General features: G+C 59.0%; 1 protein-coding gene across 1 annotated transcript; it reads left to right on the top strand.

Annotated features, from left to right (window-relative positions):
- Positions 1-14,007: 14,007 nt before the first annotated feature.
- RBP3 (retinol binding protein 3) lies at positions 14,008-22,355 on the top strand. Its single transcript, XM_077894283.1, has 4 exons — positions 14,008-17,055; positions 18,572-18,762; positions 20,478-20,620; positions 21,955-22,355. Exons 1-4 carry the CDS (start codon positions 14,008-14,010, stop codon positions 22,353-22,355), a joined length of 3,783 nt encoding a protein of 1,260 aa, XP_077750409.1.
- The last annotated feature ends 1,597 nt before the right edge of the window (positions 22,356-23,952 follow it).

The following is a 23,952-nucleotide window of genomic DNA, read 5'->3' as shown; positions in this document are numbered from 1 at the left end:
GGTCGGAATAAATGTGCTCTTGCCTTGGTGGCTGCGATGTCCCTTTTAGTCCTCTCGCCCAGCCTGGCCTTCCCGGCCCCCGCCGCCCCCGCCGGCTTCCCTGAGCTGCACGGCCCCGGCCCCGGCCCCGGCCCCAGGACCCGACTCGGCCCGCTGACCTCGGGGAGGACGGGGTTTCCTGGGAGCCCTGAGGGCCGCGGCCGGAGCAGAGCCCGTCGCAGGCCCCGCCACCTGGCCTTCCCCGCGGGTGGAAGCTCCTAGCATATTAAAAAAAAAAACAAAAAAACAGATTTATGTTAGTTTACATGGAACCAACGGAGAGCTTTAACAGAATTCAAATTCATTAATTTAAATACAATTAACTACCGAATTGTAGAAAATACTAACTCCTGGTGAGACCGGATGAGGAATTAGTCCCGGCGGCACAATCCTGCGACTGCATCAAAGCTTCACTGGGAAATAAAGTCGAGTGTGTCCGCGGTGGACTCCCCTGATCAGAGGCCTCATGGCCCCCGGACACCGCGCCCAGGCCACCCCTGCCCCTGGGCCCTCCCCTCCCTGGGGACAGAGCCTCAGGGATGCAGAGGGCAGCGTCTCCGTTGCGGGGGGCCCGGGAGATGTCCATGGAAGGGCCTGCGTGGTGCCCGCGGGCCCAGAGGTTGGAGCCAGAGCCGCCCCCGCTCCAGCCCCAGCTCGGCTCCCTCGGTCCTCGGCCTGCCCTCAGGCCCCGCTCCACCGCAGCCCAGTCACCTTCCCTGAAGGCCCGGCTCCGGTGGCACCCCTCAGCCTCCCCCCCCCTCCCCCCCGCCGCAGCCTGGCCCCGACCTCCCCACCCTGAGGAGCACGACCGTGCTTCTGTCCTGTGGCTGTTGTGGGCTTGGCGTGGGGACCTGCCAGCCTCTGCTCGTGAGCCGCCCACGCCACCAGGTCCTCCGGGGACGAGGCCTGCGAGCCTGCAGCCTGGTCACACTCGGGGCCCAGGTTCAGGGCAACGGGGCCCGGACCACGTGCTGGGAAAAGAATCTGCGGGAGTGCCCCCAGGTGCTGCTTGGCATCCATGTCCCCGCGGATGTTTCTGGGGGATCACCCCAGCAGAGCTCATCCCCCGATGCGGTACTGAGCCCTCCGCTTCTACTACCGCACTTGCGGCGGGGGGGGTGGGGGGGGTTGTCAGCATCACACGTAGGGAGGCACTGTCCCCTGCTCCTCATGTCACCCACCCCCGGGCGCAGAGCGGGAGGACAGAGGGGCTCAGAGATGCCGGGCAGGAAGCCCCCAGCAGGAAGCGACAGCAAGGGGGTGGAGTGGGGAGACCGTAGGGCCAGCCCCGGGGAGAGGCGGGGGTCCCCAGGGACGTGCACTCCGGAGCTCACACGACAGCCACAGAATAAAAGACATTTCTATCCTGACTTTTGCAAATGAAGAGGAGGTGGAGGCTTCTGGAGGCTTCGGCCTTGGCTCAGAGCTCAGACAGGAGGGCTGGGGTTTGACCCCGGCCACGGGGGTCAAACCCCACACTCTCCGTCCGGACAACCTCCCTCACGAAGAGTCAGGGTCGCGGCAGGGACACAGGCCCTCACAGGGTCAGGGCTCTCGGGTGGTGCCCCCCACCGGCCCTGCTCTGTGGGATCCTTGCCCGCCGGGTGCTCGGGGCAGCGGCAGGAGGCCCCCTTGTCGGTCTGCGTCAGTGCTGGGCCGTGGTCACCAAGACCCGGAGCGGAGGGCAGTTAGAGCCGAGCGGGCGATGGGAGCGACAGGTGGTTCACGTCCTAGAAGCCCGGGGGCAACCCCCTGGCCCCCGGGACCCCATGGACAGACCACGGGCCACAGCTGTGGCACAAGCACCTCCTCTTCCTCCCCTGCCCCAGGCAACCCCCAAGTCCCAATGGTCATCGCCATTTTAGCGACCCCCTCCTCCCCCCGGACGGCTGCCAGGATTCCTCCCGCACAAACCCCCAACCTGCAGACGGTGGGGAGCAGCCTCCATCAGCGGCCAGCCCGTCAGTGACCCCAGAGCCCACTCACATGAAAAGGACAGAGCCCCGTAGCCTCAGGGCAGTGGCCACCCCGGGCCACCCCGCCCTGACCATGTGCCGTCCCCCATGAAGGGCTGGCACCACCCCGGCCTCGGGGGCCCACGCGGATCCCACGCGAACCTGCTGCGGGGTACCCAAGCACGAGACCCCCCTGCACACAGCTGGCCCTGGAGAGAGAAGCTGCAGGGACGCAGCGACCCGGGGATGCCTCTTTCCCCGTTTTGATAGAATCCTAGAAGCTGGACAAGCCACGGGGATCCTGCTGCCAAGGAAGGGCCGGCGCTGGGTGCTGTGTGGGGTGGCACGCGGTCTCCTGGGGCACGCGGAGGAATACGGGGTGCAGGCCCTGTGCCGTAGCCGGTGTGGACAGCACGGCCGGAGGGCCAGGGGCTCAAGGGCAGGTAGGTCTGCAGTAGCCAGATGCGCCGCTGCCGCCTTTTTAAACGAAATCCCGGAGATCAGAGGCACCAGGTTCTCCTCCTTGACAACGTCTGTGCTGACGACTCCGCACCAGTCAAACTGATCTTAAACCACCTCCCTAGGTTCGGTCCTCACCCACTGGCCTGGGGCCTCGACCAGAGCCCCTCCACCTGGTGAGCCTGCTGACGCTCTGACGCCCCCGAAGGGAGCCAGGACTGCCTCGCCCCCCGGACCTGCTGACCCTGAGCCGGCCGGGGTCCCGGCCTCGGGATCTGCCCACCCATCGTGCCTCTCCCAGCCCCGCTTTTGGCTGTTTTGCAAACTCCAGGCTTTGTACACCAGCTCCCCGCACATGGGCATCGCAGACGCACGTGTGATGCTTGGTCCTCTCAGGTTTTGACATCGGTCCTCGGTGTCACGCATGAGTTGGAACACGCTCTATGTCTCCTCACGGGGCTGGAGATGCCTCCTCTCTGGGGCCCGTCCCGGTGGCCACCTGACTCGCGGCCAGGAAAGCACCTCCCATAACGAGACTAGAAGCCAGGGCCGGCCTAGCAAGTACCAGGCCTACATGTACCCGCCTGAGAAGAAGCCCTGAAAGTCACCTCCAGGAGGAACCCAAGAGGCGGCTGTGCTCCCGAGTGCCCCCCACCCCCCGCCAGGCCTGTGCTGACCAACTGTGCTGCCACCCGGACCCCACAGCATGCGAGCACTCACTGCCCTTCTCCGTTCCCCACTTCGGAGGCAGGAAGAGCCCTCGAGGCCAGTGTGGGCCTGCGCTGCCGCACAGGATTGGGCAGAGCTAAAAACACAGGAGGGGCTGGGAAGCCTGTCGGTTTCCCCTGGCAAAGGCACTAGGTTCCACCGTGAGGACAAAGGGAACCAAGAGAGGGCAGGATTGGGAAAGCAGGGGCGCAGAGGGCGGGAAAGGGAGCAGGAGCCGGGAGGGGGTGGAAGCGCGTCCAGCCCCGCGCCTGGCACTCTGGGGCTCCGGGGAAGGGCGGCTGCTGCTGTCCATCGAAGGAGTTCGGATCGAACGAGAAAGTTCTGCCACAGATGCTCCTACTGCTGACGTAGCAGTACTGGCTCTGAGTCTCCGCCGGAAGAAATATATTAAATACGGAGAAATCTTGACGTTTGCTGAACGTTGCTTTTCTTTTCTTTTCTTTTCTTTTTTTTTTTTTTGAAGATTTTATTTATTCATGAGAGATACACACAGAGAGAGGCAGAGTCCCAGGCAGAGGGAGAAGCAGGCTCCATGCAGGGAGCCCGATGTGGGGACTCAATCCCGGGTCTCCAGGATCACGCCCTGGGCCAAAGGCGGCGCTAAACCGCTGAGCCACCCAGGCTGCCCATGAACATTGCTTTTCATAGTGAAAAACAAGAAACTCTCTAAAATGAACAATGGGACAATAATGGAATGAGCTGTGGTCAGCCCCCTTCCTCTTCCTTCCTGGGCCTGGTTCACGGTGCGAAGAAGACAAGCCCTTTCTCCAGAAGTCAGGGGAGCAGCAGCAGACAGCTGGCGGGAGGACTGTTTGGAGGGTGGAGGGGAAGCCTCTAAGGACTGCATCGTCTCAGGTCAGCCCGAGGGCTAGCCCCTGGTTGTGCTCTAAACCACTCAGATTTTTTTTTTTTTTTTTTTTAGAGATTTAATGTATTTATTTGAGAGACAGAGAGCGCCAGCAGGGGGAGGGATGGAGGGAGAGGGACGAGCAGACTCCCTGACGTGGGGCTCCATGCAGGACCCCGCGGGGGAGCCCAGCGTAGGTAAGGCTTGACCCAGGACCCCGGGATCATGACCTGAGCCACAGTCAGGTGCTTAACCACCCAGGCGCACAGTCAGATTTGAATTTAAGAAGGGCCCGACCAGGAGTGACAGCGCCAGGCTCACACCTGCCCTATGGCCCCCAAGGCTGCCCAATATACACGCACACGTACACACACAGCACACATAACACACCACACACGTGTACACATCACAGAGTCGTGCACGAACACACACGCCTACACGCCTTTGACCCAAAGATCAGCAAAATTGGGCAGCCCGGGTGGCTCAGCGTTTAGCGCCTGCCTTCGGCCAAAGATCAGCAAAATTGCCGGGACTTTCCGATACATTGGCAACTTGTGAAACTGCAATAAATCTCGGAGGAGGGGCCCGTCTTCCGGGCAAACAGAAAAAAAGGCAGGAGGAGAGGAAAAGAAGCGCTAGGACAGTATAGTCCGGCTTCTCCTCGGGGACAAAGTAGGGGGTCAAAGAGAGGATCAACCACCTGCAGGTGTTTGCGCTTGGCCTCATTTGTAATCACAGAAAAGCAAATGGAAACGACCATGAGGTTCCATCCTATACTCGTTAGATTTGCAGACATGAAGCCATGTAGCTCTAGATAGAGCCCACGGGCATGGTGGGGGGTAAGGGGGGGCTGCCCGTGGTATCGGTCACCCTGGAGGACAGTTCAGCTGCATCCAAGAGACTGGAGAGCTCTGGACACTCCTCTCCTTCATACCCATTCTACAGACAGCTACACGTAAGGGCTCAGAGCAAGTGCTGCACAAGGCAACCATGAGACACCCTGGTGAGACCTGGGCTGGGTGTCGGGTGCCACCTGGAGCCCCCTTCAGGATCGTCCCAGGAGTGGAAAGAAGTGCCTGCAAGGAATGACTCATCCAGGTATATTCCCTCCTCAGGGGCATCCTCCATCCAGTGACTGTGCACGGTATGAAGGCCTGGTGCCGCGCTTCAATTTGGGGTAACTCTTTTTTTTAAAGTAGGCTCCATGCTGCACATGTGCAGCTCAAGCTCATGATCATACGATCAAGACCTGCGCCTGAGATCAAGGGTTGAACACTCAACCACTCAACCGACGGAGCCATCCAGGCACCCCCAATTTGGGGTGACTCTTCAAAGGCTGTCGCCTCTGCAGAGCCTGCCTTGAGGTTGGCTGAGGTCCTGGTGACAGCTGTACCACATTGGACTTCTCTTTCTGTCCAACATCCTCGCCTCCCTGACGGGTGCAGCCCCCGGGTGCCTCCCTCAGCCATTCTGGCTCATTCTGGTTCTCCAGGAACCTGACCTGCGACAGACCGAATATCCATCGGTGGAGAATAGTTAACAAAAAGAGGGCCCGTGCGTATGGTGAAGCGATGAGAGCAATCAAAAGGCCAACTAGTTGATGACCAGTATGGTTAGAAATCAAAAATACAAGGCTGAGCGAAGAAAGCAAGTGGCAGAGTCAGATATGCAGCATAGTGATGCGAGTCACTCCAATAAAAACCCATCGAGGGTCACGCTGACACACTAGTTTATAAAAGGACTAGGATACACAGCAAATAGCAGAAAGGTGAGGAATATAAAAAAAAAAAAAAAACCTTGCTTTATCTGTAAAGGTCTTTTTTTTCTTCTGTGATTAAAAAAAAAAAAACGAGAACAATGAAGAAAGGACGCATACACAGTGAATAAACTGAGGTTGAGCGTGTTGGTTTGGGGGGGTTAAGATAGGACATGGAGGTGCAGCGTCCCCTGGAGCTCAGAGCTGGGCGGCGAGTTCGTGAGCTCCGTGGCTGTCCCAGGGCCCCAGGGCCGTGCCCACGTCCGGAGGCCACCCGGGCGCCTCCTGGAGCCCTCAGGCCCCTCCGCGTGGGTGCCGGGCTCTGCTCCGCAGCTGGACAAGGCTCCGGCCAGGCAGCCGCCCAGGGCCAGGCACGCGGAACAGGAGGCCTGGAAGGACCCCACGGCCGAGCAGTGCCACGTCTCAGGGCCACCAGGGGAAACTGTCACGCACCGACGGGCTGGCAGGGTCGCCTCAGGCCGCAGCTCGCTCCCGTCATGAGGTACTGAAAGGACACGGCAAGGCCCTATATTCGACCGAGACTTCCACTCCTGGAAACGGAAGCAGTGTCAGCAGGAAGAGCGTCACCTGGAAGCTCCTGGCAGATCCGTGCCCACGACAGCGGGCAGCAGGACGGCTGCGATGAGCGGCAGCAAGTGCGGGTCCCAGCCGACCAGCCAAAGCCCAGACCCGTCCAGCGGCCCTGAGGGTGGGGCTCTGGGGCCGCCCGCCCTCCCGAAGCCCAGGGAGTGGCACCGGCCGATGCCATCTGTCCGGGGCATTCCCGGGCCTCCGCGGACGTGGATGAGTGTGCACGGCGTGGTGGCTGCACGGGTCTGATAATGCAGACACAGCAGAGGAGCCAGCTCCCAGGCCCCCATGGCGGTTCCCACATTAAAAGCTCCCTGCCCGCCAGAGCACCCAGGGGTACGCGTCCCTAACACTGATAGTTTCATGAAGCCCCATCGAGCACCCCATCTTCAGATGATGAATGTGCTCATCGGACCTGCAGAAATACCTTCCAGTGGCGGGCATCCACGAGCTCGTCCTTAAGAAACCGCGCTGCCATTAAGGCCGAATGTGAGCTGCTTTACATTCACTTCCCGTGTTCTGCCTCTGATTGTTTTTGTCTTTCCCTCTCTCTTTGTTTACAGTAAGTATCATTTGTTGGGAGAGATTTAAATAAAACGGAGAAAGAGAAAGATGTGGGATTTAGAGGAGGCAGGGGGTATCGCCAAGGAGACAGCAGCAGCCGGGCCGATGGAGGATAGAAGGCAGAGGGTCCTTTAGAGAGACAGACCCGGGACTTCAGTGAGATGCCTTGACACAGAGCGTAAGGGCTGTTGGCCTTATCTAATAGGATCTCAAGCCTGGCTCAGCCCTGTGGTGGGTGCAGACCCCAAAACATGGCCATGACCTAATCCCTAGACTCTGAGTGTGGCCCTAGGGGACACAGAGGGGCACTATCACCTTAGTGGCTAAAGATGTGATGAAGGATTTGGAGGGGTGGACCATACTCTGGATTATCCAGGCGCAAATGTGAGCACACAGATGTACACACATATCCGTGTGTACCCACAGGCACAGTCATGTACACACACACACACAAAGGCCAGCACAGACCATCCTCACGAGTTAGCCTCGCCCATGTTCTGGGCCAAACGCCGAATTGCCGCGTCTGGGGGAAAGCTGAGGATAGAAGGTGATGGAGCAAACTCTCACAGGAACCCCAAAGAGAGAAGGCCCTTCTAACCCAAGCGCGGTCCTCGGAGGCCTCGGCAGGGCACAGAGACGAGCGAGCCCAAGCCCTTCGGGACATCTGGGGAAAGTGGGCCGAGAAAGTCTGCGTCTAACTTCACGTCTAGTGAGATAAAAATGCAGGGGCAATAGGATGCGGAATTTGTATTTTAGAGAAATTCAAGTCATTTGCAGCATATATTTGTGGTCAATGAAACTATTTTTTCTGGAACCTGCTTGTAGAATACTCAAGTGTCCTCTGAGCCTTGGGTGTTCTCAGAACAAAAGGAAAGGCCTCGTGTAGATGTGGGGACTGAACACCTTTTTGGAGCTAGTTTTCAGTACAGTTTTCACTTGGCTACTTACTGTGCCCTTGGAGAAGAACTCTGACCTCTCCAGGACCCAATTTCTTCACCTATAAGATAGGAATAATATCACCTGTGGTGGTTAATTTTTATGTCAAGAAAGCTTGGGGCCAAGCTGTTTGCTCAAACACTAGTCTAGATGTTGCTGTGAAGATATCTATGGATGTGATTAATATCTATTGTCAGTTGACTTTAGGTAAAACAGATTATCCTCTATAATGTGGGTAGGCCTCATGCAATGAGTTGAAGGCCTGACGAGGAAAGACTGAGGTTTCCCAAAGAAGAAGAAATTCTGCCTCAAGACAGCAACGTAGAAACGCTGCCTCAGTTTCTAGCCTGCTGGGGCTGGTACTACAAATTCCAGACTTGTGATCCCATACAATTGTGCAAGCCAGCCAATTTCTTAAAAATAAATCATCTTTGGGGATCCCTGGGTGGCTCAGTGGTTTGGCGCCTGCCTTCGGCCCAGGCCGTGACCCCGGGGTCCTGAGATCAAGTCCCACGTCGGGCTCCCTGCACGGGGCCTGCTTCTCCCTCTGCCTATGTCTCTGCCTCAATCTCTCTCTTTGTGTCTCTCATGAATTAATAATAAAAAGAAATTATAAAAAAATAATCTTTATTACCTATCTAACTCTATATTTTGTTCCTTGGGTCCACTTCTGAAGATCAAAGGAGAAAGTACTGGGACAACCAGATTTCTACAAGCCACGTCGGGCTCCCTGCATGGGGCCTGCTTCTCCCTCTGCCTATGTCTCTGCCTCAATCTCTCTCTTTGTGTCTCTCATGAATTAATAATAAAAAGAAATTATAAAAAAAATCATCTTTATTACTTATCTAACTCTATTTTGTTCCTTGGGTCCACTTCTGAAGATCAAAGGAGAAAGTACTAGGACTACCGGATTTCTACAAGCAAAAGAATGACGTTGTACCCCTACCTCACATCATACATAAAGATTAACTCAGAATGGATCAAAGACCTAAATATAGGAGGTAAAACTATAAACCTCTTAAAGAAAAAATAAAGAGATAAGTTTTCATGACTTGGGTTTGGCAAAGGATTTTAGGTATGACACCAAAAGCAAGAACAACAAAAGAAAAACTAGGTAAACTGGGCATCATCAAAATTAAAAAAAAAAAAAAATTAAGAGGGAGAGAGCTCATTTGAGCAGGGAGGCAGGAAGAGGCAGAGGGAGAAGGAGACAGAACATCTTAAGTAGGTTCCATGCCCAGTGCAGAGCCCGACCTGGGACTCAACCTCAAGATTCTGAGATCATGACCTGAGCTGAAACCAAGAGTTGGACGCTTAAAAAATAGAGCCACCAAGGTGCCCCAAAATTTTTAAAAAATTTACAATTCAAAGGATGCCATCAAGAAAGTGAAAAGATAACCCACAGAATAGGAGGGAGTATTTGTAAATCATGTATTTGATAAGGGACTTGTACCTAGAACATACAGAGAACCCTTATAACTTAATAATTAAGGACAAATGATCTAATTTTTTTGACAAATTACCAAATTAAAAAATGGGGCAAATAAATAAATAAATAAACAAATAAATAAAAATAAAAGTCTGACCCTACATACCAATCGTTGCCATTGATGTAGAGGAATTGGAAATCTCACACGCTGCTGATATATGTTTAGGTTTCAGAAAACTGGCTATTTGTTAAAATGCTAAACATGCATTTCTGTCCTACTGAAAATAAAACCATGTATCCAGGCAGAGACTTATACTTAAAACTTAGAACACTGACTGCAGCTGCATTTGTAACAGTTCTATACGGAAGCAAGCTGCAGGTCCATCAATCCATGAGTGGATAACAGATTGTGGTATATCTATATCATGGAATACTACTCAGCAATGAAATAAATAAAATAATGGTGCCCTCAACAACATAGATGAGTTTCAAAGTCACTATGCTGAGTAAGGGAAGATAAGGAGAAAAAAAAACACATGTAATTCCTTTTAAAATTCTGAAAAATGAGTAGTAATCCGCTGGTGACAGAAGGCAAATCAGTGTTTGCTGGGAGATGAAGATACAAAGGGGACTGGGTAACAAAGAAGCACGAGAAAATGTTGAGGGTGAGGGTAATATACATTATCTTGATCTAGATGGTAGTTCCATAGGTGAATACACATGTCAAAACTCACCATATTGTACACTTCAAATATGAGCAGTTCAGTGTATGTCAGTTATATATCAATTAAGTTGTTTAAAAGAAAACAGAAAAAATACACATTTGTTGGATAATTTAAAAGTTACTGAAAATATGATGAAGAAAAGAAGTGAGTAAGTGCACATACTCTTTGATTCAGTGAGCCCAGTTTTGGGAATTGACAGAAACAAGAAGCACTAGTCCTTAAGAACCCATGTTTGAGAACATTTATAACAATATTGTGTATAGAGGCAAAAACAGAAACAATTTAAAATATTTCTCACTAGGAGAACAGATCAGTAAATTATCAAGGACTACAACGCAGCCATTAAAAGGATGAACTTCATGTGCTGCAACACTGAGGGTGTTTCTGCTGTATGTTTAAGTAAGTCAAACAAAAGACAAATTACCATGTATACACAGTATGGTCACTATGTGTATATAGATGACACTGGATGGATGGACAGATGGATGGATGGATGGATGAATGGATGGGTGGATGGATGGATGGATAGATGATGGATGGATGGATGGATGGATGGATGGCGGATGGGTATAGACAACGCACCTCCTACATATGTGCTTTCATGTAAGAACACAGAGAGAGGTGAGGACAGCTATACATTAAACATTATGTATGTACAGTGCACATTATTGGCTGGTTGGAATGGCTTTGGAAAAAGATATAAAAATGAGTATGTTTTAGTCTTATTATTAAGAAAAAGGATTAAAATCAAATGAAGACAGGATTCTGCTTGTTTTGAAATGCATCCAAAAAATATATTGGTTTGAGGTTTAGAGCAAGAGTAGGAGAGAGAGAGGTGAGATAAGGAAAGGTAATGAATGCCAATGTTAGAATCTAAGGATGTGGATATTTGCTGTACTGCTTGAAAATGTCCATAAAGAACATTGAGGGAGAGGCAGACGTTAAACAATGGACGGATGGACGGATGGATGGTGGATGGATGGATGGATAGATGGTGGATGGATGGATGGATGGATGGTGGATGGATGGATGGACGGATGGATGATGGAAGGATGGATGGATGGTGGATGGATGGATATAGATGGTGGATGGATGGATGGATGGATGGATGGATGGTGGATGGATGGTGGATGGATGGATGGATGGTGGATGGATGGATATAGATGGTGGATGGATGGATGGATGGATGGATGGATGGATGGATAGATGGATGGATGGTGGATGGATGGATGGATGGATGGTGAATGGATGGATGGATGGATGGATGGAGAGATGGATGGATGGATGGATGGATGGTGGATGGATGGAGGATGGATGGATGGATGGAGAGATGGATGGATGGTGGATGGATGGATGGATGGATGGATGATGGATGGATGGATGGCTAGAGAGACAAGGTCTCTGCCCACAGCAAAAAAGTGAGTCTGTATTGCAGCAGGCGACTGGCTCCTTCCTGGGTTGCCCGGGCCCCAGGCATGTTCCGCAGATCGTTCCAGTAGCACACCTTCCATGCTTGGTCCCCCTTTTAATCTGATGCTTGGTTCTCTGCAGGTTGTGCTCTGGAGTGAACACCAGGCCGGGGCTTCCCTCGGGTATACAAACTCTCCAGACACAGAGAAGCCCATGGAAGGTTTGGGGCCTCAGCAGCGCTCCCTATACCAGGGCCTCGAGGGCAACCCTGCCTGCCGGGGGATCTCTCCCCACCCCCACAGGGGAGTTCTGATCACAGGCTGCCTTTCACCAACTCCTGCTCCGTCGTCAGCTTCTTCGTTACACCTGCCAACACTGTTGCAACAACACTGTGACGCTTTCCCTTTTCCCATTTCCCTTCTGAGGAAGCCAAGGCACAGAGCAGTCATGTTACTTCATCCGGGTCTCTACCCAGGAAGCAGCAGGATACCAGGGAGGTGGGAGGCTCCCAAGCCTGCACTCTTGACATCTGCTCACGTAGCTGTTTGTGCCAATGGTGGGAACACAGGGCCTCTGACTTCATCCCAACTCCAAAATCCACCTGGAGATCACAGGGAGTGCTCTGTGACCCCCTCGGCCCCCAGCTAGCAGGGGCTGGATGGGAAGGGGTAGAGCTCCTCCCCTCCCGGCTTGCACTGTGGACCTACCTGGGGCATGCTCTCCTTAGCCACTGCCCAGTGCTTACACTCCCCCTCACGTGGGGACCAAAATATCCCTGGCTCCTGGACAGTTTGGAGAACTCTGGGACAGAATTTTCTCCCACAGGCCTCTGGCCACACCCACAGGAGGACACATCACGTCTCCTTGCAGGCACGGAGTCTGCCCCCCCGGGTGACTTACGACAGACCCCATTCTGTCTTCCACGTCCTCCTCGGGGCTCTGGGCCTACCAACCCCACAAATCGGGGCCCAGCAATGGCTCCAGGCAGCCCATCCTGACACCACATTTTAAGACAAGTCCAGGAGAAGCGCTTTCCCCAAAGAAGGACTTTTTCCTGGTCATCTTTATCCTCTGGCCTTCCTGGTCGGGAGGCTTTGCCTGAGCCCAGGCCATGACAGAGAAGGCCCAGGGCGGCAAATCCGACGTTTGACTCCCCAGGAAAGGCAGGGCAGAGGCCTGGTCTTCCCAGTGAGGACTAAGGAGGCCTTCTTGCTGTGATAAATCAGGCTCACCTCATTGGCTGCAAACAGTGGAGTGATGGGACCATATGTCACTTGGGCATTAAACAAATCCTAATGAGCTAAAAATATGTTTGTTTTAGCTAATTGACCTCTTTGGCCTTCATAAACCACTTGGTAAACATCCCCAGATAATGATTCCCAGAGAGCGGATTGTAGTTCTCCCGGCTGCCCAGACGGCCCCCGACCCCGGGAACACCTCTCGCCCCCGCAGGGGTCCTGGACCCTGGGCTCCGCGGCAGGTTTTCTGGGGCTCTGCGCAAGTCCACGGCAAGCAGAACCCACCGCACTTCCACGCGAGGGAGCAGGAGCTGGAGGGAGCCTGAGAGTCCAGCCGTTCACCTGTGCCGGCCTGGGTGCCGGGCCCGCAGCCCCTCCCCTGTAAGCCATGGGCCACGGGCCTCCTCCGTAGCCAGGAGCAGGGACCCTGGTTAGGTGGCAGGGACAACCTCAGGGGACCCGGAAACCCTGACCCCGTGGTGTCTGGAAGGCGGGCATCCCTCCCACTCACCGTATATGGCCCCGAGGTCCAGACATTGTATTCCTGCTGTTTGAAAGCTGGGGGCGGGGGGCGGGGAGAGGGTGCACAACAGTTCCCCGGATTCAGCAACACCCAGAAAGCAATCTCAAGCCCTGAAGTGGGTGGCCCCGCACCCTCAGCCTCGGCACTGCCTGAGCGGACTGCAGCCTGCCACCCCCCAGCTGCTCCTCCGTCCCCTGTCCCCCGCCCCCACCTGCTAGCTCCTGAGCTCTCCTCCCCCAGCTACTCGGCAGAGATCATCCACCACGGAGAACTTCCCAGCAATCCACACGATAGTGGGACACGTCCCTAAGGCCCCGGAGCCGAGGGTCACAGAGCCGGGCCCCCAGCGAGTTCTAGCTCCTTCCAGGGATGTGGCTCACCCCGCACGGTGGGGAAAACGCTATTTGCGGCAGGTCAGCAGCTCTATCTGCAAGGCTCTGGTGTACACTGTCACCCTGTGAAGCGCGGAGCCCAGTGCCTGGCATGGGGCGGAAACTCCGAGTCCACAGCAGTTTTCCAGGTGGCCGCGCACCGAGGTGGCACAGCTCGGTGAGATCCACGCGCCTTCTGGGTCAAACCGCCGCGGCCCCTGCTCCCCGGTCCCCGGGGCTGACGCGCTTGAATTAGACGGGATTAAAGGCTTACTGGAGCTGCAAGCCGCACCCCAACTCCCGAGTTTAGCCCCAGACCTTCTGTCCACCCGCTGAGAAGGACGAGGGAGGAAGGCGGCCACACGGGCAGCGCCGTGGCCTTGCGCACAGTCAAGGGAGCACCCGTGCAGGAGCCAGCTCTCCTTGTGGGTCCCCATGACGAGGGAATGGGCCCTGATCTTGTGCACGCTGCTCTGCAGCCTGGCTGGCCCCACGCACTTGTTCCAGCCCAGCCTGGTGCTGGACATGGCCAAGGTCCTCCTGGACAACTACTGCTTCCCAGAGAACCTGATGGGGATGCAGGATGCCATCGAGCAGGCCATCAAGAGCCGTGAGATCCTAGCCGTCTCGGACCCCCAGACTCTGGCCCACGTGCTGACCACTGGGGTGCAGAACTCCTTGAACGACCCTCGCCTGGTCATCTCGTACGAGCCCAGCACCCTCGAGGCTCCCCGGCAAGTCCCGGCCCTCACCAACCTCACCCGGGAGGAACTGCTTGCCCGCCTGCAGAAGGGCATCCGCCACGAGGTGCTGGAGGGCAACGTGGGCTACCTGCGCGTGGACGACATCCCCGGCCAGGAGGTGGTGGACAAGCTGGGCAGCTTCCTGGTGGCCAGCGTCTGGAGGAAGCTCATGGGCACCTCTGCCCTGGTGCTGGACCTCCGGCACTGCACGGGCGGCCACATTTCTGGCATCCCCTACGTCGTCTCCTACCTGCACCCAGGGAACACGGTTCTGCATGTGGATACCATCTACGACCGCCCCTCCAACACCACCACTGAGATCTGGACCCTGCCCCAGGTCCTGGGGGAAAGGTACAGCGCTGACAAGGACGTGGTGGTCCTCACCAGCGGCCACACGGGCGGCGTGGCGGAGGACGTCACTTACATCCTCAAGCAGATGCGCCGGGCCATCGTGGTGGGCGAGCGGACTGTCGGGGGGGCCCTGGACCTCCAGAAGCTGAGGATAGGCCAGTCCGACTTCTTCCTCACCGTGCCCGTGTCCAGGTCCCTGGGGCCCCTGGGAGGGGGCAGCGAGACGTGGGAGGGCAGCGGGGTACTGCCCTGTGTGGGGACCCCAGCCGAGCAGGCCCTGGAGAAAGCCCTGGCCATCCTGACCCTGCGCCGCGCCCTGCCCAGCATAGTGCAGCGCCTGCAGGAGGCCCTGCAGGCTTACTACACGCTGGTGGACCGCGTGCCCGCCCTGCTGCACCACCTGGCCAGTATGGACTTCTCCGCCGTGGTCTCCAGGGAGGACCTGGTCACCAAGCTCAATGCTGGTCTGCAGACCGTGTCTGAGGACCCCAGGCTCCTGGTGCGGGCCGTGAGGCCCAGGGAGGGCCCTTTGGGGCCCGAGGCGGGGGACGACGACCCGCCGGAGGCGGTGCCCACGGTGCCGGACGACGAGGCTGGCCGCCGGGCCCTGGTGGACTCCATGTTCCAAACGTCCGTGCTGCCGGGCAATGTGGGCTACCTCCGCTTCGACAGCTTCGCGGCCGCCCCAGTGCTGGAGGTGCTGAGCCCGTATGTGGCGCGCCAGGTGTGGGAGCCGCTGCAGGACACAGAGCACCTCATCGTGGACCTGCGCCAGAACCCCGGGGGGCCGTCCTCGGCCGTGCCCCTGCTCCTCTCCTACTTCCAGGGCCCCGACAGCGGCGCCGTGCGCCTCTTCACCACCTACGACCGGCGCACCAACGTCACGCAGGAGCACTTCAGCCGCGTGGAGCTGCCGGGCCGGCGCTACCCCACCCAGCGCGGGGTGTATCTGCTCACCAGCCACCGCACGGCCACGGCCGCCGAGGAGCTGGCCTTCCTCCTGCAGTCACTGGGCTGGGCCACGCTAGTGGGCGAGATCACGGCGGGCAGCCTGCTACACACGCGCACGGTGCCGCTGCTGGAGACGCCAGAGGGCGACCTGGTGCTCACCGTGCCCGTGCTCACCTTCATCGACAACCACGGCGAGTGCTGGCTGGGGGGCGGTGTGGTGCCTGACGCCATCGTGCTGGCGGAGGAGGCCCTGGACAGGGCCCAGGAGGTGCTGGAGTTCCACCGCAGCCTGGAGGCCTTGGTGGAGGGCACAGGGCACCTGGTGGAGGCTCACTACGCGCGGCCCGAGGTGGTTGGACAGACCAGCGCCCTGCTGCGGGCCAAGCTGGCGCGGGGGGCCTACCGCACGGCGGTGGACCTGGAGTCCCTGGCCTCGCAGCTCACGGCCGACCTGCAGGAGATGTCGGGGGACCACCGCCTGCTCGTGTTCCACAGCCCCGGGGAGATGGTGGCCGAGGAGGCGCCCCCTCCGCCCCCCGTCGTGCCATCCCCGGAGGAGGTGTCCTACCTCATCGAAGCCCTGTTCAAAACCGAGGTGCTGCCCGGCCGGCTGGGCTACCTGCGCTTCGACGCCATGGCGGAGCTGGAGACGGTCAAGGCCATCGGGCCGCAGCTGGTGCAGCTGGTGTGGCAGGGGCTAGTGGACACGGCCGCACTGGTCGTCGACCTGCGCTTCAACCCCGGGAGCTACTCCACGGCGGTGCCGCTGCTCTGCTCCTACTTCTTCGAGGCGGAGCCCCGCCAGCACCTCTACTCCGTCTTCGACCGGGCCACCTCGAGGGTCACGGAAGTGTGGACCCTGCCGCAGGTGGCGGGTCGACGCTATGGCCCCCACAAGGACGTCTACATCCTCATGAGCCACATCAGCGGGTCGGCGGCCGAGGCTTTTGCCCACACCATGCAGGACCTGCAGCGGGCCACAGTCATCGGGGAGCCCACGGCCGGGGGCGCGCTCTCGGTGGGCATCTACCAGGTGGGCAGCAGCCCCCTGTACGCCTCCATGCCCACGCAGATGGCCCTGAGCGCCAGCACGGGCGAGGCCTGGGACCTGGCCGGGGTGGAGCCCGACATCGCCGTGCCCATGAGTGAGGCCCTGTCCACTGCCCGGGACATAGTGGCCCTGCGAGCCAAGGTGCCCACCGTGCTACAGACCACGGGCAAGCTGGTGGCCGACAACTACGCCTCCCCGGAGCTGGGGGCCAAGGTGGCGGCTAAGCTGAGCCGCCTGCAGAGCCGCTACTCCCGGGTGACCTCCGAGGGCGCGCTGGCGGAGATGCTGGCGGCCGACCTGCAGATGCTGTCCGGAGACCCGCACCTGAAGACGGCCCACATCCCCGAGGATGCCAAGGACCGCATCCCCGGGATCGTGCCCATGCAGGTGAGACACGCGGTCCCGGGGTGGCTGGTCCCGTCCGCGCGGGCAGGGCCCTGAGCACGGTGCCGGACCTGTGCAGGGTCCCAGTTCTCCCTGATGCATCTTTCCCTGCTGTCATCCTGTCACCCCGGCCTTGCATTCCCACCCCAGCTAGCGTTCCCACCAGCCCCCGCCTGCCCCAGGGGTGGCCTCGCGGGCGTGGAGCCCGACTCGGACATGCCCAGGGGCATGAGGGCGCAGTCCCCAGAACCCCGCAGCGCAGGTAGTTCCAGGCCCTCCGCGTCTGGGGCCCCGTGGGCACCGTCTGAGCGAGGCCCAGCTGGGCGGGAAGCTGAGTGATGTGCTGAGGGCCACGCGTTTGAAGCAGCAGAGCCCTCGGGGGGCATTGAGAGGGTAAACCGAGGTTGAGGGGTTTGTGGCTGGGAGGTTGACCACCCAGAGCACCCAGACCAGTGGCCAGACAAGCTGAGGGTGCCCTGAGCACCCCACCAGCTACAAGCCCCAAGCTTCATCGAAAAGCAGCATCCAGGGCATCTTGGCGCGCAGTCTGCCGTCTAGCAGGTCACTGCCCGGTCAGGAGCAGGAGTGGCAGGGCGGGTCTGGGTGCAGGCATCTCATGCTGGGGGGCTGGGGGAGCTGTGGCCTCCCCAGTAGGGGAGAGAGGGAGCAGGGAGAGGGTTAGGGCAGGAGGGGAGCGGGCAGGCAGCTGCATTACGGAGGCCGCTGCCCCCACGGAGCCCGTGGGGCCCTAATGCGTGGGGAAGGACCCAGAGCCGCCACCCGCAGATGGGACTGAGCAGCTGCTGGCCTCATGGGGACGTGGACCCTGACACAGAGAGACTCGGGGTGTGGGTGGCAGGCCCTGGAGGCCGGGCTCCCCGCACACCGCCTGCAGAGCCTGGGTCCGCCCGCGTCCCCCCGTGTCTGGCGCAGCCAGGAGGAGGCCCCGGGGACACGGAGCCCTGTTCGTGCCAGCACCGTGCCAAGCTCACAGGGCCCGGCTTCCGAGCCAGGCCTCGTCCCCTCCCCGTGTGGTCAGGCCCACGCCCCGGAGTCACCTGCGGATTTGGCTTCTGGCGCCGCCACTTCCCGGCTGTGCGACTCTGGGAAGGGACCCGGTCTCTCTGGTCTCCTCACTGAGGGGATGCCCTGCGGAGATGCTTGGGGCTGCAGGTGCGCAGCTCACGGCCGAAGCCCTGTGGAAGACCCTGGGGCCCCGCTGCCCCGGGAGGAGAGGAGGACGAACACAGAGACACCAGGAAGCACCTGCTGGGGGCGGGGGTGGGGTGGGGGTCAGAGTGGAGGCCGCACCTGGGCCTCGCGGGTGGGCACCCTCTGCGGGGGCCAGCCAGCCGAAGCCTACCAACCTCGAGCCACATCCCAGGTGACCTCCCAGAAGCCGCCCGCCCACCCGGGCCCCTGCCGGGCCTCACTCCCCAGCGTCTCTCAGGTAGAGGACGCGGGGTGAACCTGTCCCCGGGCTGAGTGGAGCCCCGCAGCCCCTGCCCTGCTCTTGCAGATTCCCTCCCCTGAAGTCTTCGAGGACCTCATCAAGTTCTCCTTTCACACTAACGTGTTTGAGGACAACGTCGGCTACCTGAGGTTCGACATGTTTGGGGACTGCGAGCTGCTCACCCAGGTGTCAGAGCTGCTGGTGGAGCACGTTTGGAAGAAGATCGTGCACACAGATGCCATGATTATCGACATGAGGTCAGAGTCAGGGGGACGGAGGTGTCTGGGCCTGGGGTCTGGCTTCGCCGGAGGAGGGAGTCCCTGCAGGGGGGCTTCCCAAGCTCTTCTGATGATCGCAGGGTTACCTCCATCACTGGGCTACTTATTGACTCCCAGACTTGCCTAGACAGAGGACCCAGGAGAGCGATGGGGAAGGGGAGACCTCGAGAGCAGAGCCTGGGCCCCCACACCATCCACTGAACCCAGAGCCGGGGGAGGAGGGACACCTAGTCACCTGTGCCCTTGAGGCCTCATCCGGGTGATTCCGATGACCCACCGTGGCTGGGACAGCCAGGCCACCACATCCAGTTGTGCCCCTCACGTCACACAAAATCAGCCCGGGACCGCCTGGGTCAGGAGAAGCACAAAGCCCAAGTCCCAGGCACAATCTCCAAATCAGCCACAATTGTTGCAAAGAGAATTCTTTGCATCACAAAATGACTGTTGGAGGGATGCTTCCTCCTAGAGGGAGTGGAAGCAGGTTCCCCACCACGTCTGCCTCACGGGGACCAGGCCCAGGCCTCCGTGATGTTCCCGGGGCATGCGCCAGGGCACGGGGTGGAACCCCAAGGCAGCTGTAGGAGCGAGGCTGCTCAGCCACGGTTCTTGTCGGGACCAGGGGCCCCAGATCTCAGAGGCTTGTTCTCCCTGAAGAGGGACCTTGGGGTGCTCTGCGTGTGCGTGTGCGCGCGTGTGCACGTGGCCATGTGCGTGTCCAGGGCCCGTGTTTGTGGGCTCCTGCAGGAACCCCTGAAGGCTTTATCCTTCAAACACTTTTACTGGACGTGCCGACGATGCTCATGCTCAGTGCCCTTCTGTTGACTGTGTGGCCGTCCTGGTAAAAGAGGAAGTGGCCCAGCCTTCAGGTGGGCTTTGCTTAAAAAACCCTTCCAACCTGAGGTTTGAGGGTTCAGAGGCTGAGGCCGCAGGCTTTACACCCTGCGGGGCCACCCTGGGCCACCAACCAGAAGACACTCCTAACATATCACCAGCCCGCTTCTTGTTCTCAGATGAGACAGGCACGGCGTCCCCCGAGCGGGGCTGTCCCCTGCCCTCTGCTCCTGCCCAACGTGGTTCCCCAGGCCTGAGGCTCTGGGTTGCCCTGGGGAACACGCCCAGTGGTTTGTGGGATCATGGAGAATGCAGCTGGGGAAGGCGACAGGGGGCAGGACAGCAGCCACGGTTGTAGGCGAGGGAAATCCATCGCCAGTGTCGGGACCGCAGGGCCGGTCAGAGCCCCCAGTGTAATGCATAACAGTGGGCATCGCATAATGTATTAACCGCGATCAGAAGGGGCAGGTATTGGGGATGCCCGGGTGGCTCAGCGGTTAGTGCTGCCTTCGGCCCAGGGCGTGACCCCGGGGTCACGGGATCGAGTCCCGCATTGCTCCTGTATGGAGCCTGCTGCTCCCTCTGCCTGTGTCTCTGCCTCTCTCTCTCTCCCTCTCTCTGTCTCTCATGAATAAATAAATAAAAATCTTAAAAAAAGGGGGGGCATGTATGACCCTCGACATTTTCTACACAAACATGACCGCAAGGAGACTTGAACTCTGGGAAATGCCAACAAGGGAACCTGCGGGAGGGCAACGGGGCATTAGGACGGGGCACTGCGGGCAAAGCTCCAGGCTCCCGGGGGGAACGTGGGGCCGCCCCATCAGCCCCTGCCCCCAGCGGTCCCACTTCTCTCCCCGCAGGTTCAACATCGGCGGCCCCACCTCCTCCATCTCTGCCCTATGCTCCTACTTCTTCGATGAAGGGCCCCCAGTTCTGCTGGACAAGATCTACAGCCGGCCCAATGACTCTGTCAGTGAGCTCTGGACCCACTCCCGGCTTGCAGGTATGTGCAGAAGCCTTCCCCTTTCCTGTTCTTATTCTAGAAGCTTCTGGAATATCGGGGAGAGGAACGAATGATAGCTTGGGTGCAGGGAAAAATCTGGTAAGTGGAACATCAAGCGCCCGTCCGACGCTGTGCACTTTGCATACGATCCCAAATCCCTGCAAAGTGCTACCGTTACGCTTACTTTCTAGAGAAAAGGGAGTCTTAATTAGGTTGAGGATCTTAGCTAACATCGCCCGACGGATACGTGAAGGAGCCGGAATTTGAACACTGGTTTGTCTAAAACCAAAGTGCCCTCCATTCTCGCCCTGCAACCCTCAGCCTAGGGGACAAATTCGGAACCAGAAGGACCCCCGCCCATCGCACACCCCACAGGGCTTCTAACACGCATCCTGCCTGAGGTCCCCGCAGCAAGGAAGTTTGGGCGCTGACGGCGTGTGCCGTGGGCCAGGGCAGCGGCCAGAGGGGCAGGTGCAACCCCGCACTCTCACGGCCCGATGTGGGCGACGGGCTCTCTCCGACGCCCTTGCCCTGCCTGATGAGCCAAGGAACCCACACTTGCATGAGACTAGGGCCAGGGGACCAACAGCGGGGGGTGCATGTGACCAGAAAATCACTTGTGCGCGTCCCTCCTGCGCGAGGATCGGAGGGGAGCTTCCAAGACATTCGTTCAGAACTATCGCAAAATGCAAATAAAAATCAGGACCAGGTGAATTGTAAATTCAAACACACACTCAAAACGCAGAGTTACAAACAGACCCAAGCCTGTGGACCACGGGGCCCTAGGACGGCGAGGTCTACCTTGCGAGCCACGCGTGGCCACTGAGCGCTGAGACGCGGCTCCTGCAAACGGAGATGTGACACGTGGAACGTGCACACCAGACTTTGAAGACTTTTCCACGGAAAAGTAAAGATATAAAATATCTCAAAGATTTTATTGATTATATTTTTCAGATAGACGTTTTTTTGGATATATTGAGTTACGTAGAACTTTATTAGGGTTCATCTCCTGTTTCTTTTCACTTGTTTGACACGACGGCGAGAACACCTCTGGTGACCTCTGTGGCCCCGGCTCCAGCTAGTGCCGCATTTGTGCAATGTGCACGGCCAGGGCAGGCACTCTCATTCCCCGTGGAGGAGGCACGTCCCCTCCCTGGGCTCGCATCCATGTCCTCGCTTCACGGCCGTGGGCCAGGGGCTTGGAGGGGCAGCTGCCTGCGGACGCGGGGCCACAGGACGGAGTCGCAGGCCCTCCTCTGCGCGGGTCCGGGCAGCACGGGGACGCAGGGGCCCCGGGGACTGCCAGCCGGCTTGAAGGGCCCTGTGTCTTGCAGGTGAGCGCTATGGCTCCAAGAAGAGCATGGCCATTCTGACGAGTGCGCTGACGGCTGGTGCCGCCGAGGAGTTCACCTACATCATGAAGAGACTGGGCCGGGCGCTGGTCGTCGGGGAGGTGACCAGCGGGGGCTGCCAGCCACCGCAGACCTACCACGTGGACGACACCCACCTGTACATCACCATCCCCACGGCCCGCTCGGTGGGGGCTGCGGACGGCGGCTCCTGGGAGGGGGTGGGTGTCGTGCCCGACGTGGCCGTGTCTGCTGACGCAGCGCTCGCCAGGGCCAAGGAGGCGCTGCAGCACCCCGCACGCAGAGCCCGGCGGAGCCCCAGGGCACCTGGGACCTCCCGGCGACACACCAGGAGGGTGGCGGCCCTGGCCCGGGCTCCCGCCTGAGGCCAGGGGCAGCTCAGGGGCCTGCTGGGCTCCACCAGGCGGGGGGGCGGGAGGCACGCCTGGGTCCACCCGAGGTCCCTCAGCCACCGCCAATGTCCCTGAGCGCCGGGGATGGGGAGCACACCCTGCGGAGGCACCCCCTCCACGGGAGCTCTCGGGGCGGCGAAGTCGAGCCCCCACCCCCGCTTCTTAGCTGCCAAGCCCAGGCCCCCGGCAGCTCCAGCCACTGCATTGCACCGTGAGCTGCACACCCTGGCACACGCGCCACACTTCACATCTCCTGGTAGTAAAAAGAAACGGGCGAAATTTATTGCGATCGTGTGATTCCTTTCAGCTCCTCTCTGCGTAGTAGCGTCACTGCAGCCGCATTAAAGTCACCAGGAATGAGACGCTTTTGCAGGAGCTTTGAGGCGTGCCGTGTGCACGTGCCACGCGCCCCCCTCGCCCGCACACGCCCGCTCACAGTCACCTGCAGCTGCTGGGTCCGCGTGGACCGCACGGCCCAGAGGCCAGGGAGCCCCCCCAGCCGCCGCGCCTCCTCTGCTTCCTGCCCTGGAAGCCTTTCTGGCCCCATCATGCTTCCCAGGGGCGGTGGCCACCCGGCTCCCCACTCGCCCTCATCCCGGGTGCCAGCCTCTTAGCACAGCACCTCCAGGCGGCAGCCGTTAGACACCCGAAGACAGGCCTCGTCTCACCCAGAACCCTCCCGGTCCAGCTCTGTACAGCAAGTCTGTCTTCCCTTCGCGGGTTCCTCCGTGGCCTTGTTCTCACCCAAAAACAAGCTCTGGCACCACACGGCCCTGGGACCCAGCGCAGCAGGCTAGGGGGAGCGCGGACCTGGGCGCCTGCCCTTCCTGACCAGTGCGCCCGTGGCTGCCCTGGCCACCAGATGCTCCCAGCCGACTGAGAAGCCAGCAGAGCCCAAGACCTCCTCCTCCGGAACCAAGCAGGCCCCAAGAGGAGATGAGGGCTCGAGGGCCACCTGGAGGAATGAGGCCCCAGCTGGCCCTGGGCACCCAGCCACCTTCCTCTGCTGGAAATCAGCAGCGACCCAGAAGTGAGAGATACCCGGGACCCCCAAGGTCACGGGGGGATGCGCAGTGGGGACACCCCCGGCCCCCTTCAGGGCTCTGAGAGCCGAGCTCCAGGATGTCTCGGTGAGGACACCAGGCCACGCCGCCCGAGTCCAGCCTGTAGCTGCCACCTCCCACTTCCCCCCGGAACCCCAAGCTAACCTCACCACCAACCCTCTAGTCACCAGCCACCTCCCCGGGTCCCACAAAGTTGTGGGTCCGAGCAGACCCTGGGTCGCCACGGATAGCGAGGGATTCACCACCTGGAAAGCCTTTTACCAGTCCCGTCTCAACGGGACAATGGCTGGCACCCCGGCCCCTTCCCTTCTGCTGCGTTTGAGACTGAGTGCACGAGAGGACTTGAGCGGCAGGCTGCATACCCGGGATGCTGGGATCCCACCTTTTCCGACTGGACCTAACATCCAGACAGAGGTGGGGCGCCATGCGGGCACACAGTCTAGGGGTTCTCTGTGCTCCCTCCTCCTCCCCGCCCCTCCCCACACTCAGTTACCTGAGCGTCTAAA

This window comes from Canis aureus, chromosome 4 (genome assembly GCF_053574225.1).
Source record: "Canis aureus isolate CA01 chromosome 4, VMU_Caureus_v.1.0, whole genome shotgun sequence".
NCBI classification, from domain to species: Eukaryota; Metazoa; Chordata; class Mammalia; order Carnivora; family Canidae; genus Canis; species Canis aureus.
Note: the sequence above shows the minus strand (reverse complement) of the source record. Positions and strands in the feature narration are given on the sequence as shown.